The sequence below is a fragment of the Cervus elaphus genome, chromosome 22 (genome assembly GCF_910594005.1).
Source record: "Cervus elaphus chromosome 22, mCerEla1.1, whole genome shotgun sequence".
Classification (NCBI taxonomy): Eukaryota; Metazoa; Chordata; class Mammalia; order Artiodactyla; family Cervidae; genus Cervus; species Cervus elaphus.
In genome coordinates, this window is record NC_057836.1 from 43957955 (window position 1) to 43977305 (window position 19351).

Sequence of the window (19351 nt, forward strand, 5' to 3'; positions counted from 1 at the left end):
CTGGAGCAAGTCACTAAAATCTCCTGGGCTTTGGCTTTGCAAAGCAGGACACTCATGGAACCTGCCTCCAGGTCTGGGTTGTCGTGTGTGGTCGTGAGGTCTACCGTGAGAAGCACGGTTCTATGCCATGGGCTTTGTGATTCCCGGGGTACAGACGAAGAAAGGGAGCTGCAGAATGATTAAATTACGTTCCTGGGGTCCCTGGATATGGAGACTAATGGCCACATCCAGGTTGGCCTGAGGTGTCCTACCCAGCGCTGATCCTGCACTGTGTGTGTGTGTGTGTGTGTGTGTGTGCGCGCGCGCGCACGCTCATGTCTGCTTGGGGGGAGGGAAGGCTCCGCCCTGGGCAGGCTGGGGTGACTGAATCTGGCTTTTCCCTAAGGTAGGGGCCGCGGCTAGTTCTCTCATCAGCATTGGCTCCCCTAGGGCCAGCTTGTGGCCCAGGCAAAGCAGTGATTCTCGGCAAGCGGTAAAATAAGCAGCGCCTAGGTTTCTGGTGACGGATGTGTTGGGCTCATCCCTGCGGCCAGGCTGCCTGCTCATACCGGCCAGACTCTGAGACACAGATGCTCCCACGACTTGTTCTAGGAACTGTTAGTTCATTTTTGTGTAAAGTGTGAAATATGCAGGTTTTATCTTCCTCCTGTGCGTGGCTCCTATTTGAGTCATTTCCCCCAAGGAGGCCACAGGCCCTGGGATCCTGCTTGTCCATCCTGGCTTCTCTGGAGAGTGTGACTTTGCCGGCCCTGCAGCCGGTGTGCCCAGGGCTGGCACGTGGCTGGCCCAGTGGAGAGCAGGCCCAAGGGATGCAAACAGAGGAGAGAGACAGTTTGCTGTCCAGATTGATGAGCGCACCCCAGGGTAGATGGCCTCCTGCCCCCACCATCCCAAGTCCTCCGCTTCTCACGGGGACTCTCACTCTTGGGTTGTCCTGACCACAGCTCTGCTTCCTTGGGCCTCTTCTGTAAGATCCTGCTTAACCTCCTGGAGGAAAATGAAGAAAATCCTTTCAGATCAGTTCACATTGCCTTGGTGGAGAAGGAGGCCACTCCAATGCCCCTTTGCCTTTGAGCTGGTAACCAGAGGGCTCCTAAAAGTCCCAGGACTGTGCTTGAGGGTCTCTGTAGATATACCTCTAAGATGGTACACAAGGGGTTCATGGCCTTCAACCAATTCTCAAAGGGGTCTTTGATGGCTGAAAGTGTTCAAAACCACTTATCTAGAGAGATGGAGACTTAGGGTTTCCTGTTTATAGAATGTGTGTATGTGTATAAACATATGTCTCTGCATATCTCTTTATATACACACACACGCTCAGGCAGGAGGGTCTGCTCACTATGGGGTTAGGTGACACTGTCCTGAGATGTAATGTGTGCAGAGCACTTTCCTGGGGCAGTGGCCTTCCTCTCCCATCTGATCTGTATTAAGCCTTTAATATCATAGCACTTCTGGGAGTCTCTTGCTTGTGGGGCCAGGCCTTGAGCTTTGCGTGGTGAGGTTTTGAATGTAGTGGATTTGATCAGTTGTGTACTCTGCATACAGAGGAAACTGGGCTCTTTCTTTCTGTCCTTGTGATCTTTCAGCTGGACTCCAGATCCTCAAAGAACACTTCCTAAACCCCCAGATCCAGTCAGGTCACTTCATCTCCCTGAGTCAGCCTGTTTCTTTTTTAAGGGAGGTGGTGGGGAGCAGGGAATGCGGCAGAGGCCTTAGCATACCTGCTGTGGCTTTACTGAGGTTGTCTGGATCAAAGGATGGCAGCAGCTGGAGACCACCTGTCCAACCCATGTCAGGTGACTGGGCTGCTACAGCTGCCGTCTTACCTGCCTGAGGTTTGACAGTCCCAGAACCTTGCTTTGGCTTTGGACTTGAACTTCTTGTGAACTTCACTGTGTGATCTTGGGCAAGCTGCTGGCTGAGTCTGAGACTCATCCACCCAGCGAAGGCTGAGTCAGATGGGTGTTTTTCAGGCTATCAACTGAGACCCACTGGTGGGTCCTGAGCTTATTGGTGGCAACCAGTAGTCTTAGAAATTAAATAGATTCGAATGGAAGATATCAGAGTGTCTAGGGTGTATACATCATTTTGTGAAGCTTTTGTTTGACACGTTTGCATATTTATGATAAAGCTTTTAAATTAATTTTTTTCTGTTGTGGTTTGATATTAAAAAAAAATGGCGCCCTCGGGATGAGATGCTTCTTTGGTGGAGGGGTGGTCTTTCAGCGCTGACTTGTGTGGTTCCCACCCATAGGTCTGGGCAGAGCTGAGGTCCCCATCCCCCAAGAGCTGAGCCGTAAATGGAGCTCCCTGCAAGATCAAACTCTTTAAAGTTCTTTACAAAATTCTGGGAAATGAGCTGCATTCCTGGGGTGGAATAAATCATGTCGAGTGAGGCGAGGCAGGATGTGACTTCAAACCCCTCCAGAGTGGGCTCTGTGAGGGCAGTGCTGTGACTGACTCATTATGAGTGAGCTCAGCGACACCGACTCCTTGAGAGAAGAGGCAAGACTGTGGGCAGGGAGCCAGCAGGCCTGGGTCGCCACCAAGCACCACTCCTGCCTGAGTTCATTTGGGTCCTCACAATAGCCCTGTGAGTCGAGCCGGGCTCTGACTGCATCGCAGAGTCGGGGCTGTGGGCTGTCAGCTCGCTCCGCTGGGGGAGCCTTCCTGTCCTTTGGGACAGCTCGTGGCATCTCCAGTTTACAGACGGAGAAACCGAGGCCCAGGGGCCCTGTCGGCCTGGCCCAGTTTGTCCTGTTAGTAAAGCGATGGGTCTGTATTTCCCTGGCCTGTCTGGCTGCCTCCTGAGTCTGATTCTTTCTAAGATGCCTTCCTCATAAAGGTCATGAATACGTTATTAATCATTTGGAAGGTCTCTCTCGGAGTCTTAAGTGACCGCCTGATCAATTCAGGAAGATAACTGTTAACCAGTCATGTGTCTCTTAGAAACAACATGGAGATTAGTGTACATCAGATTTAGCTGGAAGGGCGATGGAGAAGAATGAGGACGTTGGTATGATCCTGAATGGCCACAGATCAGCTCATTGTGGGCCTTTCCTGCCTCATCTACTAAAGAGAGTCACTGAGGTTTGGAAAAGAAGATGTAAGATTAAGGGGGTTGTCCTTAGGCACTGTAAGAATGGGTGGCAGAGAGTCAGTTGGGCTTGGTCCTTGGAGTTTGGACCTTTTGGGAGACTGGAACCTTCCCATTCATCAGGGATTACTCAACATCTATGCAGATCGGTCATCAGGGACCCAGGGGTGCCTGGGCCCCATTGTGGCCTTAGAGCTCTGAGCCTGGCAGCAGTGGGATCAGGATGGTTGTTGGTAGTAGAGGCTGTGATATTCAGGGATTTTGTCTGTTTTTGGTGTCATTTAAACATCAATCAGAATAACAACCTGCCGAAGGCCTGGTGGGTCCTGGATTGAGTGGTCTTCAAAATTGTCTTTCGTTTCTGATCGTGGGTTGGGCTTCTCAGCTGTTCCTGATGTGGGCTCCAGAATCCAGCCTGCCGCACTTTCCCATTGAGACTGTGGCTGTATAATTACATCTTCTCAGTATGTTTTTTTTTCTGTGTTGGGTTTCAGCAAACTGTGCTTGCAGGCTTGGGGAAAGAAAAACCATGCTATGATCAGCAGAACCAAAGGGAAGGAATAACTTCACTGTAGGAATCCGAAGGTCAGAGTTGCCCCCTCGTGTGAGTGGGGAGCTCTCGAGGCTCAGAGGTGCTGTCCGCAGGAGGGCAGGGTGGTGTGTTCCGTGCACAGTTCCTGACGGAAGGAGGCCAGGCAATTCTGTCAACCTTGTCAAACCTAGGGGCATGTCTAGGGGTGTCACTTGCACCTTGCTGTTTGGGAGGGGACCTCACCCCCATGTCTGGAACAACTTGCTTCTCTGCAGTTTTTCCTGGGCAGCCAAACAGAAGCTCATTACCGAGCAGGAGAGGCTCATGTGTGATCTCACTACACAAATATTGAACCAATTAAAAGCAGAGTAAAGGTCCAGCACTGACGACTTAGCTGGTGGTGTGCACGCCTGCCCTCTTACCTTTGAGTGAGAGCTACATTGCTGATGTGTCTGCTTCCCTCCCTTGACACCAGACAGAAGGGGTTAGGAGGGAATGGTTATTCTCCTGGACAGCCAGGTTCTGGAAGACATAATGTGGACCGTAAACCCAAGCCTTCTGAACAGTCAAGGTCATGTCCACAAGCGATGACTGACTGAGGAGGACTCGCTGTCTGAACCTTGGGTTCAGTCAGCACCTGAAGGAGTTCTGAGGACAACGGTGGCAGGCAGAGAGAGGTTCTGGCTGTTCCAGAATGAAGCAGGCTGTGCTGGAGCAGGCCTGGGGAGAGGAGAAAGAGCAGTAATGTATGGGTGTTAGGAAAGGCTACTTGGGTGAGTGGAGGGTTGTGATGGTGCGAAGACGGTCCTCTGGGGAGCCATGGTTAGAATGAGTGTCTGGCAGGGGACAAGACAGATGGGGCTGGAAAAATGGAGGCATTGGTTGAGGGAGTTGGTTAAGCTGTAAAGGTCATGGGGATCTTTCTCTTGAGGTGAGAAGGGCTGTCATTCTGAATGGTAGAAGTTCTTTTTATTTTATTTAAGTTGCAGCATGAGCGACTGAACTGAACTGAACTGATGTGGGATCTGGTTCCCTGACCAGGGATCAAACCCAGGCCCCTTGCATTGCGAGCTTGGCGTCTTAGCCACTGGACCACCAGGGCAGTCCCTGAAATTCTTAACAGTGGAGTTGTCTTTAAGCACCAACTGCTTCTGCCCTGATTAGCCGTTTGATTCATTCATTAAAAATGTACCTCATGGCCCTGAGGACAGGATGGTATCTCGGTGGAGAGACTCACCTGGGTGCATTGGTCTCTGTGACACCTGATACAGATCTGTGCCCAAGATACTTTAGTAACACTCACTGCAGAATTCCTGGGATTCTGGGCCACTTCTCACTTAGGACGAACTGATGGAGCTGGGCAGGGCTGCCAAGGCCCCCCCCCCCCCGAGCCGGGCTGTTCCAAGTGGTAGCTCACAGGGTGAGGTCACCTCCCTTTGTCCCCCTCATGTGGCCTGGGGTCCCTTTCTCCCCAGCGTTGTCATGGAACTATTTCTTCTCTCAGGTTGGAAGCCCCTCTCCTGGCTGGTCCATGGCATTTTTTCAACTGCTGACTTCTCTTGCTGCCCTCTTAAATGGAGGTCAGGGAAGGTGATCTCTTTAAAATACAAATCTGATGATGTCACCCTCTCCCGCCTCCCCTTGCCCTAGAATAAAGTCCACATTCCTCAATGGCTGATAAGATACTGGTGAGCAACTGTGCATCCTCCCCTGCCCCCACTGCCAATCTCTACTCCCTCCCCCGCCCCCGCCCCCACCCCCTTTCCTCACTCAGGAGGAGGGCATCTACATACTCCTTTCTGGTGCCATTGTTGAGGGTCTGGGTCCCTTGGGTGCAGGCCCTGCGTCTTGGTGTTCCCTGGGGAACTCAGGAGTCCTGGGAAGCCCCTCCAGATGGCCTCTGAGGAGAGAAGGTCAAAGGGGGAGGGTTCTGGGGCTCTGGTGCTAAATTCCTCTCTGGCCTGTCTCTGGTCTGGTTTTCTTATCTGCTGAGCATCAACACAGGCCTGGCTTGGAATACTGCTAATGGAAACAAGTCCCAGCTTCTTCTGTAAGCAAACAACATTCCTGAGGCGGGGAGGGGAGGGGCCCCTCCCCCCTTCATAGCCTGGGGAGAGTGAGCAAGCACCTCAGGGTGGGGGGCTGCTGTGAGGGTGGCCCTGGGCAGCGGAGAGGCTGAATCGCCCTGTTTATATTGGGAGGCGTCTGTGTCCATTATCTTGCATGATCACAGCTGCCCAGCAAAGTGATGTCCACAGGGTCACACCCAGGTGGTCAGGGCCACACCAGACTCAAAGGCCAGCTCTTCTGCCACCTGCCTAGTGCACACATCCCCCCAGACCAGCATATCCCAGGCCAGCACTGAGACATATTTTTCTTGAAGGATACAGGACTAAACAACAGCAATAACAACAAAGCCCGAGGGGACAAAATGCAGTGGGCTTCCTTACTGCAGGCATCTCAGAATCTGGGTGTCCAGTGCCTCTCAGCAGGAGGGCCATGGGACAGAGCATTTCCAACCTGCCCGGTCCCCTCATGCAATCACTGTCTGGGGGTCACCAGATTGTACTATGTTGTTCTCTGTGGACTAGCGTAACCCAGAGAGAGTCGCCAAGCTTCTGGAAGGTTTTCGTAAGTCCTTCCAGGAAGGATTAGGATTAATCAGATCAAGAGGACAAGATAGAGGAGTTAGGAGGGGAGTTCCTAGTAAGTGTTAGAGTGTTTTCTTTGCTCGGGAGTTGAGTTACAGTTCCTCCAATTGTCCATGGTCAGTATTTTTTTTCTCTTTCTAAAGTTAGGAAATTGAGGTGTTCACAGCTTCAAGATCACAGGAGTGACAACTGGAGGATTCAGACCCAGGGCTATCTGGCTCCAAGTTCGCGCCCATTCCACTGCATTCCATCACAGTGCATTATAAACACATCTCAGGATCTGCAGAGTTGGTGCCCTGCGTGGCAGTGGTTTCTCCAAGTCCTGTCTCTGTCTGAATTGGTACCAGAGAACATGCCTACAGCGTTTGCTCAGCAGATGCAGACCGAGGGCCAAGAGAGGCAGGAAGGGTGACTCAGGCCTTTTCCTGGGTCCCCATGAGGGTAGAGGCCACGACACCCCAACTGAAGTCCTTTCTGCTACCTCTGGTGGTAGATGGTAGGCACCTCCACTTTGGTTAATCAGGGGGTGCTAGGTGGTTCCAGAAAACTGTGATGGTTTATTCAGCTGTATGCAGAGCTTCTTGGGGAACAGTAACTTAGCTTTAGTACTCTTTCTCTTTGTGGACTGAAAGCCCTGAAATGCTTTCTTTCCCTTTTTGTTTGGGAAGAATATAAAAATTAGTCCACAAATGGCTTGGGTTTTGTAACAGATTAGGTAGCTGTGACCCTGATGTGTGCTTGCAGCTCGGCTTTCCCTGTCACTTCAGCTCTCTTACTCTCTGACTTCTTTACACAGCTCAAGGGGATTCTCCAGCCTCCTTGAAACCTTCCCCATTACTCCTGCCTCCTCTTCACCTTGTTTCATGTTCATTCATTCTGGAAACTTTAATTGAGCACCTGCCCAGAGTCGGGCCTTGCGCTGTTTGAAATTGAGATGAAGGAAAGCTGGTCCCCGTCCTCATGATGGTCCAGCTGCTTGTTTACTGCAGTGGAGACAGGGACAGAGCCCAGAAAGGAGGGACACGAGGGAAGTCTATCTCAGCAGAGAATGGAGCGTGGAGCTATTTGTGAGAGGGTTCCTGGTGCAGAGGGCACCTCTTCTTCAAAGGTCTGGAGGCGTAAGCTGAGTGGGATGTGTAGGAATTGTTTCTGAGGAGCTGGGAATGGCTTAGGCTGAGCGAGAAAGGGCATATGGGGGAGAAGGGCTGGGAGCATGGGGGAGATTAATGGGGATCACAAGGGGTCTACTCACTGTGCAAAGATGATTAGATTTTATTCTAGGGAAGTCTTGAACTATTTTGAATGGGCGAGTAATATCAATAAAATAAGAAAGGAGCATGCATAGAGATGGAGCTGCTGAGTCATCGTGAAGGCAGTGAGGAGGCTGGATTTGAAGGAGGTAGAAGACTCAGGGGAAGAAGAGCCAGTAAGGAGGCGGCTATGACAGCCCAGAAAGGAGGGGAGGCAGGCATGGTCTGGAAGGAAGGGGTGCCGGTCATGAGGTTGGCGGAGGGCCTGCTCATCCACCAGGGAAGAGTTTACAGTGACTGTCTTGGGTGGCCAGAGGGCCAGCGTCTTAGCCAGAGATGGAGACCCAGAAGGGAGTGCAGATTTGGGGAGAGTTCAGGTGTGATGATGGTTGTGGTTCCTCCAGGTGGAGCTATCCCTGTGGTAGGTGGGAAACATTCACCCTGGGTATCATCCCTGGGACTGATCCTGATTTGCCAAAACCGTCCAGTAAATAGCATTTGGTGGATTTCCCAGGATGTGATGGAGTGAGCTGGCCCAGCCCTGGGAGCGCTCCCCAGCGTGGCTGGCTTCCTGTCTTCCATTAATTACCTGGGCCTCTTGATGCTGGTGAACTTTGCTTATGAGTCACTGGCTGAACTGCCATGTTGGAGACTCCAAGGGAGATTTGTGTCCTGCCAGGGTGGGTATTGATACCTCAGCCTCTGTTGCCTGATTTTTTTCTTTTTTTAATTGGGCATTTAGGAGTCTTTAAAGTACAGTCCAGTAGTGGTCATATCCCTTAATTTACAGTGTATTAAAAGGGACTGTCCTTCCTTGGCGATGATGCCATCTATGATGGTCATTGTGTTTGGATCCTGGGAATCATTTTGCTGAGGACTTCAGTTTCAAGGAAAGGTGGCTTGTGCACTTAAGAGTTGGGAGAAAATTTACCAAGGAGAGGTCTGGGTCCTTGATGCAACATTTATTCATGTTTATCCCTTAACTCAGCAGTTCTCAACTGGGGGTAGTCCCCCTCTGCCACTCCCTACCTTTGGCAATGTCTGGAGATGTCTTTGGTGTCAAAACTGGGGACCAAGTTCCCCTGGCATCTAGTGTGTATAGGTCATAGATGCTACTAAACATCTTCCAATGCACAGGACAGCCCTCGCAGCAAAGAATTATCGGGCCCAAAATGTTCACAGTCCTGAGGCTGAGAAGCCCTGCCTTATGTGGTCACATAATTTCATAGTTCATGTGAAACTGTACCTTCTTCTCCCTTGGCCTGGAATACTTTCTGACCTCTCCCCTCCCCCATCAATATTTTACCCATCTGCCACAATCCAGCTTGAATGTTATCTCCTCCATGAAACTCCCTTGAGCTTCCAAGTTTTCCAATGACTTACCTCTTTCTCTTTTCCTGTAAACAAGTTGCTGTTCCTCTGTCTTCCTTCACAGAGTCTTGATCCATGGTGGTGGAATCCGCAGATTCAGAGGGCTGGCTCTACGTCCTCTTCATCCATATGACCAACCTGTCTTTTAGACGCTCACCATATTTGATGCTGGACTTCCCTCGTAGCTCAGATGGTAAAGTGTCTGCCTACAATGCAGGAGACACGGGTTCAATCCCTGGGTTAGGAAGATCCTCTGGAGAAGGAGATGGCAACCCACTGTAGTACTCTTGCCTGGAAAATCCCATGGACGGGGGAGCATGGTAGGCTACAATCTACGGGGTCGCAAAGAGTCGGACAGGACTGAGCGACGTCGTCACAGCAGTGAAAGGGAGAGAAAACCAGGGAGCTCACTGTCTGTCCACTCTGTACTCTGTGAAGTCTCAGATTGGCGCTGTTCCGAGGGGTACATGTCTGTCCTGTCATCTCACCACATTAAAGCTCCTTGGGTCCTTGCACCTTTGTCACAATATTTTTGCACGTAGAGCCTCAGTATGTATTAGTTGATTGAATAAATCTCGTGGGTTGGAAAATTTCTATATTATTTCAGCAGCTACTTTCACAGACCCTTCCTTAACAGTGGTACTCGGGCACCTTTTCACTCAGCAGTGGCTATAAGGAGAAAGAGAAGGGGCCTGTTTACCGGTGTTCTCTGGGATGTGGGTGGGGATTGAAAGAAATCCAAGGGGCCTGCTTGCAGACATCGGTGACTAAGCTGGAACAGGACTCTGGTCTGGGTTGAGGCTGCCTGGGTCTCTGAACTGGAACCTTGGCTTAGAGAACTTGAATGGCTCCCGCAAGGCCTTCATCTTACTTTTAGCTCCACCAATTTAAGGTGGGAGAGATGGGGCTTGCAGCCTTGAGTTGGTAAAATGTCTGTTTTACTGGTTTGCTTCCCCATGGTGGGTTCTCAGGTCATGTTCTCCCCAGAGAGCTCCCGGGAGGGGGCAGTCTGAGTAGCAGCTGAGCAGGGCATTGCTGCTGAGTGGCTCTGAGTTTGAACTTGGGTTTTGTCCTTGTCTCAACCTCACTTCCCCCACCATCAAATGACCATGATGATGCACATGCGTGCGTGCTCAGTCGCTTCAGTCCTGTCCGGCTCTTTGTGACCCCATGGACTGTAGCCCACCAGGCTCCTCTGTCCATGGAGTTCTCCAGGCAAGAATACTGGAGTGGGTTGCCATGCCCTCCTCTAGGGGATCTTTCCGACCCAGGGACCAAACCCGACTGTCTCCTGCATTGGAGATGGATTCTTCACCACTAGCACCACCTGGGAAGCCCTATGGTAACATACCCCTTATGAAATGATTATGAGGCTTGAGAAAATGAAGACCTTAGTAGCAGGCCTGCAGTACTTAACAGTGAGTTAAGATGGTAGCTTTCAGATGAATTGCGATGACTTTGAAAGCTCAAGCCTAGAACTTGGTCCATGGAAGGCTTACATAAATCCTACTGTCTAGGAATGGAAAAGTTCACTGTGTTTGGACCACTGATCTGTCCTAGTACAATAAATTCTGTCTTCAAGGGGCAGGCAGTTTCTTTTCCTAGCAAACACACAAACAAGTAAAACAAAAAGAGAACCAGCCAGAGGGAGGGAGGGAGGGAACGAGGGAGAGAAAGGGTTCCTTGGGAAAACAGGAAGGAGTAATAGATCCAAATGGGTCTTTAGGGGGAAGGGGAGAAGGCAAATAATCGAGGAATGACATTTTGGGTTGAAAGCAGAGGTTTTTGGTCAACCTATTTACTTTCAGTTTCATCATTTCCTGAGAATCCTAATTTAGCCTCTGGTTGTGTCCTCTCGATTATGGCCTAAAAAGGCAACTCCTTGGGTTTCTTGGAGCTGGACTGGCACCCGCAGGAAGCCGGCCTGGGAAGGGCTGGCCTCGGCCTGATCCGATCCGCAGTGCGCCAGAGCCGCCTCCTTTCTCCTTAACCCCTTGCTGGCCTGGTCCTGCTGCTTCCCAGGACTTCTGAGGTTCCCTAATCTGACTCTTTCCTGCAGACAGTTCTCTTAGTGCTGGTGTGCATGCTGCGTGTGAGTACCCTAAGTGGCCGAGCACATCAGTCTACTCTTGTGGAAAACATGTTGATAATACATCTGGCGACCATAAAAACACTTGGATGTTCCTCTGCTCACATAAGTCCATTTGAGAATTTATCTCAAGGTGGTCCAATAGATAAGAGGAAAAGACCTAGTAAGTGGTGGTTTTCTTTTTTTCCTTAAAGAAAAAAAAAACACAACAAAACCCCCCACCACTTTGAAATATTATGCAGCCATTAAAAGTGTTGCCAGTGAGGCTTTGGAGTCAGAGGTCCTAGATCCAAGTCCTTACTCCCCCAGCTGTGTGAAGGAGTGGTTACTTCCCTCTCAGAGCTTCTGTGTCATCACCTGTAACAATGAAGCATTTGGATAAAAGTGATCAACAAGCAGGCTCTGTGGGGCGCTGTGGGGAAGTGGTCAGAGTCAGAAGGGAAAATACAAAATGTGGAATTCCCTGCTCTGCCTGTGACAATTAAAAACCAAGTGTTTCTGTGAACCAGGACTAGAAGGGACCATTAAAACAGAAAACTAATTTTTGTGGGGACAATGTCAGGAATTTAAGTGGGGGGGATATTTTTCTTTCATTCTGTAAACTGTTCTGTTACATGGAGTTTTAAAAAAATTTCAGAGGCCATTTAGCATGGCCCCAGGACAGGGCAGGGAGAAATAAATGGCAGTGTGCTGGCTGCTGCCATCAGGCAGTCCCCCCCTAGCGTCCTTTCTGTAACAGTCCTTATTTCACTGCTCATAGCTCTGGACAGGGGTGGCTTGCTCCAGCTGCATCCTTAGGGTTGAGTGTTAACCTGTCTGCAGCTGGCTCCCCCTCTGGGCACTGGGGCCCAGGAGCCTCCACCTAACACAGGTGAAAACAGGAGCTCAGCTACAGCCCACAGCCCCGTGCCCCCCTGAATCCTCAAATGTGCAGGTTCCCTTCCGGGTCTAAGTGGGAGGGCTTGAATAGAAACGCCATTGTTTATCATGACCTCTGCGGCCCTCCCCACCGGTCAGGCCCATGTATTGATCTTGGCTCTGCTGGTAATGCATATCATTCCAGCAGAGTTGCTGAAACCAAATAGCTCTGTCCTTGGCCTGGCCAAGCGGGAGTGTTTAATGAAAACTTCTGAGGTGCTGAGGCCAGTGGGGCCTCCTCAAGCTCACCATTCATGGGGGCTTGGCCCCCCTTGGAGGCTGAGGTCTGAGGGCGCGGGGTGTACCCCTCTCTCTTACAGGAAGTGTATGCTTGGCCTGCAGGTCTCTGATGGCTGTCAGAGGTAGACAGTGCAGACCTATACCTGCCCCCTGCCCTCCCACTGAGGCCTGAAGGTAGGGCAGAACCAGGAGCTTAAGTGGAGGGGTTGGGTGGAGTCTTCCTCTGCTGCCTGCTGTAAGTTCATGGCCTCCAGGCTCACTGAAGAAAGGCCAGTTTACCCACATTCCCAGGGAAGGTCATGTGCCCACGGCCTGCAGCCTAGGTAGCTGGCTTGTTGCTGCCCCAGGGTTGGAATTGCTGGGGTGAACTGGAGTTTGATGAGAGCCAGGAGTCATTCTGCCATCACTGATGGGCTGCTGGCTGTTGAAAGTCACAGGCCGAGGGAGCGAGAATGCTGTTTCAACCTGCTCTGTTTTTGACAGGCTACACGGTCCACATAGGAAGGCTCATTCTCAGCCTCCCCACCTGCCTGCTAATGCCCAGTAGATATCTGATGAATGTTGTGGAATGTGTCCCCCTGTACTCCTGGTATTTTACTTAATTTACTGCCAGTTTTAGCCCCACTAAAATGTTGGACGGATTTCTTTTGCAAGACCCCAGGCACAAGTGTATTGGGAAGAGCCCAAACCTAGGGATCAGGCGGATCTGGGTTAGCTCATGATGAGGTTGGGCAACTGTGGGTGAGTGACTTGCCCTCTCTGGGCTGTTTCCTCATTTGTAAAATGGGGGTACTAAGAGGTTTTTTTTTCCCCAGGGTGATTGATGGTTAAGTGAGGTTGTGAATAAACTGAGCTCGATGTTGGTGGGTAGGTACTTAATGGTTCCCCCTTCACTGGGCTGGGTTGGTGGAACTCTTTAACAAGCAGTGGGCTTGGGGGGAAAGGGTTGAAGTGAATCCCTGTTTGCATATTGGTGGGAGACAGTCTCGTCCCTTACCTATTTGAGGGCTGAGAAAAGGCTAAGAACCAGCAGCCAGTGAGGCCTGTGCCCAGTGATTGTTGCAGGTTCTTGAGCCTCATGGTGATATGACTGGGGAGGTTGGTTTGGGGAGCCTGACTGCTAGGGTTTTGCGGAGGACGACTGGCCTGTGGTCAGATGGACAGCAGAGAGGCAGAGGACAATTGGTATTTGCTCTGGCAGAGAGAAGCCTCTGATTTGCTTGAATGGACTGGCCAGTGTAGAAGTGAGGACAGCTGGAAGTGGGCCTGTCAGCCCCCCATCCTCCAGCCCCACAGAGAAGATGAGGCTAGCCAGGTGGTTTGCAGTCATCCCATTCCTGCATTGTTCGCTGCTGCCTAACTCTGGGCTCTGCTTGCTTCTTCTGGGGGTGGTCCTTGCAGGTGGATGGTGCCCCTTGGTCCCCTGAGAGGGGCTGCCGGGGTTTGCTGGGAATGTAAACAAAGCCACTGACTGAGCTTGCTGGGGAGGCTGCCAGGCTCTGCTCCTTGGACTTGCCTTCTCTTTGTTGGGGGTGGGGGTGGTGGGGAGCTAGCAGATTTCCTGGAAAACAGCCTCTCCTGGAGCGAGTCCAAGGGAGCCCCTCAGCCTTGATCTGGAAACCATTTAATGAGCCCAGATAAGAAGGCCTGGATGGCCCAGACTTTTCCTTTTGTTCTCTCCATTTCAAGCCTCCCTGGCATTCCAGTTCCTGCTGAGACCTGGAAGCATGAAAGACTGTGTGACTCTAGATGTGCATCTGGGGTCCTCCTGGCTTCCTGGACCTGGGGAGGGGGTCTTGATCTCACAAGGGAAAAACCTATCTGTGTAGTAAGCTAGGCAGTGAGCTTCTGGGCTATTCCTCTGGTGGTTCTGTTCTAGATCAGGGCTTCTAAGTCCTGTTTTTGATTCACTCAAAACAGCTGTCCTCCCAGCTGATCCCAGCTGAGCCTCTGAGCAGGAATAAGTACTGTGGTTAGGCCGTGGGAAGCAGGAGTTAGACCAGGGAGCATGAGTCCTTCCTAGGTAACTTTAGACAAAGCCCCTTACCTCCAGAGCTTGTGTTTCCCCATCTTTAAAATGGGATAATAACACTTACCTTATCCAGCTTACAGAGTTGTTAGGATGAGGATCTTCTGAGATAGAGAAGTGTGTGTGATCGTATTTCATAAACTATAAAACCACTCAGATGTGAGGGGTTCTTATTTTATCTTCTTTGTTTTGCAAATGAGCTTCAGAAAAAGCAAACATACATGGGCTTAAGTTCTCCTGGGCTATGAATTTGTGAGGGTTACGTTTTCACATTAGGCCCCAAAAGGGAAGCAGTCGTTACTTACTCTCCACATTTCCTGGAGCCTGACTTCTTTCCTTTTAGCCTTATTTCTTGGGGCAATGGAATTAAAATCTGTTGGCAATATACTGGTGTTGTGTTTTCTTCTCTTGGTTGACTCCATGAAATAAGAAAGTTTTTTAAACTGGAGACTTACACTCTGTGCACTTGGAGTCAGTTGTATGTTTTGGGCTAACTAGAAATCTGTTGTTGTTGGAAGTCTTCTTAAACTGTGTGGTCACTTTCCTGGCCTTAGTAGGTGTAGCCTAGTGTGACTATAATTACATCTGTCCAAGATTCTTATTATGCTCATTGTTTGGCACAATTGTTTATAGATTTGATTATGCATTTACCCTAGGATACATCTTACCATTAATTCCTTACAGAATCCTTGATCACTTTTTTCTTTAGCAAGGTACATCTTTCTCCAGCAAGTAGAGAGTGAGAAAATTTTGACAAGTTGTACAACCTGGTTATCTATAATTTACTTATTATAATGCTGTACAGTTTGCAAAGATATGAGATGAGTAATCTTTATGTGGCTGGTGTGGTGCACAGCTAACCTTTTATTCTTTTTTCTCCCTTAGGTCCTGGCTGTAAGTCACCATGGCGCAGCAAGCTGCCGATAAGTATCTCTATGTGGATAAAAACTTCATCAATAACCCCCTGGCCCAAGCCGACTGGGCTGCCAAGAAGCTGGTATGGGTGCCTTCTGACAAGAGTGGCTTTGAGCCCGCCAGCCTCAAGGAAGAGATGGGTGAGGAGGCCATTGTGGAGCTGGTGGAGAACGGGAAGAAGGTGAAGGTGAACAAGGATGATATCCAGAAGATGAATCCACCCAAGTTCTCCAAAGTGGAAGACATGGCGGAGCTCACGTGCCTCAACGAAGCCTCGGTGCTGCACAACCTCAAGGAGCGCTACTACTCAGGGCTCATCTACGTAAGTGGGCGGGGCTCTGCGTGGGTGGGCGGTCCCAGGACTCATCTAAATAAGTAGGCGGGGGCTCTGCACCAGTGGGTGGTTCCAGGACTTACTACATAAGCGGGCGGTGTTCGCAGTTGGTAGGATAAGGAGATACATTGACCTGTCTAAGTGGAAAAGTCCTTAATGGACCAGCTTCTCCCAGCTTTCTAATATGTAATATGGCAGGTGGGAAGGATTGAGGCCCAGAGAGGGCAAGGGATTTACACACACGGCCAGGTGTTGGCAGACCTGAGATTGGAAGTCAGGAGTTCTTGATGAAAATATTATATGGACCAAATTAAAAGCCCCCTTCTCTTGGGGTATTAATGTGGAAATTCAGAATTAGTGACTTGCAGAGAAACAAATGGCCTTAAAGAAGCATTCCTTGTCTGTGGAGGGAGGATGGGAATAAGTGCTATTGTCTGGGCAGGGGACTCTCCCTTTGGTATCCTTGATGACTTATGTTAGAACCACTCTGCTGGCCTCTAAGAAGTGGTCCTACTCAGTAAAGTAGAGTGATTCAGGTCATGCGAATTGGAGCCTCGAGGACATGGTTTGCATCTTGTCCCTCCCCGAACATTTGACATGGCTATGTGGGCCCTCACTTCCCCACCTGCAAGGAGTTGTGAGAATGTTGTAAAGCACCAGCCAATCCTGGGCTCATTCAGGCTTGGGCTTTGTAGCTGCTACCACTTGTTGTAGGTGAAGGTAACTCCGACCCTCTGCTTGGCTTTTTGTATGTGTCGCAGTTAAGCTTGGGTCCTGTTAGAGAACCGCTGAGTATGAAACAAATTGGTGGCCTGCACTTGCCTATCAGCATACTGCAAATGGGAACATTAGTTATGAAAGTGTGTTAGTTGCTTCATCTCCCAGAGCATGTGTTTTGCTCTCTAGGCAGGCATGGACCCACGTCTGTAAGCTCAGGGGTAGAATCTGAGCCTTTTTTCTGAAGCTCTTCAGCTGGAGGCATCAGGCATTAACTCCTTTTTTTGCATCTTTGCTGGCCTCTCCCGGGCACAGACCCTCCTGCCTCCATCTGGCTGGCCTCCTCCTCAGCATCCTCACCAGAAGGAAGCTGATTGTCTGTGCATTTGCCCTAATGGAGACCCCAGCAGGTGCAGGCTTTTGGGAAGATCAAAGCTGCTTGGTGGGCTGCCTGGGCAAGGGGGCGCCACCTCATTCACAGGCCCCCCCGCCCCCTGCACACAAGGTTCCAAATTGCTACCCTGGGAGCCTTTGTGTGGTGTGTTTGCCTGGCGTTGTGGGCGGCGTGGGGTAATTCTGCGCCACAGCTGCTCTGTCTGTTTCTTCAGTGGGGGGAGGCCTGGGGACAGGGGGCGGTCGGGCACAAAGAGCCTCTGTGGCTTGTGAATGGAGCAGCTCCCTGGCGTGGCCGGGTGGGAACGGAGCCACTTGCTCAATGTCTGTGCCTCCACGGGCTTCCAGAGCCATGGGCCCGAGGTACAGCCCCCTGCCTCCCACCTGAGCAGCAGTGCTCATTCCACGGGGCTTAGTTTGATAGTCCACTAATTTGATGGGATTAGCCCTGAGAATTTTGAGGTCCTCTTGAACCCCCCTCAGGACCATCTGCCCACCCAGCTGTCAGAACGACTTGTCCTAGTAAACCCCAGGCTCCTTCTGCTGTCACCACCAGCTGTTTCCAAACATCTGGCCCCATGGCGCGCCCTAAATGTGTGGCCACGTGTCCTTCACTTTCATCAGGCTGGATTTCCTAGAGTGTGGGTTTTCTCAAACCCCAGGAACAAAGCGCACTTGTTTCTGAGCTCCTGGGATGACTTGGCTGCTGCCTGGTCTGCCATCTCGTCCCCACCCAACAGTAGTGGAGGGAAAACCAGAGGTTCCCCAAGGCGCTCCTGTCTTCTCATAGTACCCGAGCCAGAGCTTGCTGATACCATGTGCAGACGGCTTTGCTTTAGAGCTTTCCTGGTCCCTCCTGAAAAGAGTAGTTGGAGGGAAAACAATTGACTGATTATCCCAGGAAGAAAGGAAATTAAGGGCCTTGCATTCCCTCCTCCAAGCAGAAGAGGCAGCCAAACACACTTGTTCATGTCCCAAGCTCAGCTGCTCTTTTGCATGTGGGCCAGCGCGAGGTTGTTGGGTCCCTCTGGAGTTCTGCTTTCAGCCTAACTGCTGCTTGGAAAGTTCAAGACATGTAGCCCTTGGCCGGTGCTGGGAACGGGCTTTGTCCTCACGACCCGTTCCCATGTGGATCCTGTGTTTGGATTTAGCTACAAGATCCACTCTCATTTTTGGCGAGACTGGAGGGGGCAGGAGTGGAAGGGAATGGACTGATACATCCACAGCCCCTCGGATGTGGGCTGCTGTTGGATCCAGAGGCAACACTGTGGACAGTGAGGGTCAAGGGCACTTGTAGTGAGGAAAACAAAAAGATGTGAGGAGCTTGGAGAGTTGGCCTCCACAGCCAAGGAGGTCTGCACTGGCTGGGGGTGGGGAGGGGGGTCATGGGACCTGGGTCTGCTCCCAACTCTGCCAGGAACCTGCCCCGCGGTCTTCAGCTGTCACTCAACAGAGTCGGGGGCTGCAGGTGTGTGTGAGTCATGGCTTGTGGGCCTCACTTCGTCTGGCTCCTTTGGGGCCTCTGGCTTGTTTTTCTTGGGAGAAGATGCTTGTGTTGGTCCAGCTGCCTAAAGAGAGCTGTGTCCCTCAGTGAGTACCCATGTCCCCTAGGTGGTCTTGGGAGTCTTATCCAGGTATTAGGATATTTTTTTGTGTGTGTTGCAGGGAGTGGGCGGGGCGGGGGGGGTCTTGGAAGAAAAAAAAATAGCAGGGAAATTATTAGAAAAAGAAGACACCAAAGAAAGGCAGGTCTGCCTAGACTGTTGCCACTGGAAACTGCTTCCCTGAACTATTCCGAGCCCCTCACACAATGAGGATCAACGACCCTGCATGTGCCCATCTTACAGATTGAGAAGTGGAGGGGGCAGTTAAGAAACTTGCCCTTGTTGGGATTTGACTCTGGGGTCTGATTTAACATGGTGAACTCAGACTTGGGGTGTCAGGTGTGTTCCCAGGAGTCTCACTGTGAGCGCTGACGAATTGAGTTCCCCTTCAGAGGAGACCCAAGTCTTGGAGAAAGCTCATGGCGGACAGGACAGTGGTCTTTAAGTTTTGGTGCTTTTTTTTTTTAGAGATCTTCATGTGAGTGTCTCTGGAAGATTCCAGGGAGAGGGTATCTGTCAGTGATCTACTCTCCCACAAAGGATGTAGATGGTTGAGGAGCATAATGAGTCTTTCCCAATGCTGGAAAAGTTTCGGCTTGACTATCTTGGAAAGTCCTTCAGGATAGAATAATTTGTATCTTCACAGAGTTGGCTTGCTGCAGCCGCATCCTTTTCCCTTTCATCCTTTTCCCTTTCTCATGAAGGCAAACACGGCTCTTATTGTCCTTACATCTCAGTTTCATGACTGGACTCCTACTGTCCATGGAGCTTGCCCCGTATCTTGCCCAAAGCCCATGCTTGTTGACACACACGGCTGGCAGCAGTCTTGCAGTCAGGGGAGGCCCCCCACTGAAAGAGCAGAAATGCTGGTGGTGCCCCCATGCCTCAGCAGGTCTGCTGGAGCAGGACCTGGAAAACCAGGGGCTCCAGGAGGTGCTTTCACGTCAGGCTGACTTGGGATCCTTGGAGGCAGCAGACATTTTGCCACAGAGTTTCCATGATTTTGTGAGTCAAACTTCCTAACCCATTCCCGTTTGTCACTCTTTTCAGACCTATTCAGGCCTGTTCTGTGTGGTCATCAACCCTTATAAGAACCTGCCCATCTATTCTGAAGAGATCGTGGAAATGTACAAGGGCAAGAAGAGGCATGAGATGCCCCCCCACATTTACGCTATCACAGACACCGCCTATAGGAGTATGATGCAAGGTGA

General features: G+C 50.8%; 1 protein-coding gene across 1 annotated transcript in view; it reads left to right on the forward strand.

The window, feature by feature from the left end:
- The window catches only part of MYH9 (myosin heavy chain 9), an 85151-nt gene that overhangs the window by 14971 nt on the left and 50829 nt on the right, over positions 1 to 19351 (forward strand). Inside the window, exons 2-3 of the mRNA XM_043882324.1 lie at positions 15063 to 15414; positions 19191 to 19347. Coding sequence (XP_043738259.1) covers positions 15082 to 15414; positions 19191 to 19347 — 490 coding nt within the window. The 5' untranslated portion in view covers positions 15063 to 15081. The remainder of the gene's footprint in view (positions 1 to 15062; positions 15415 to 19190; positions 19348 to 19351) is intronic.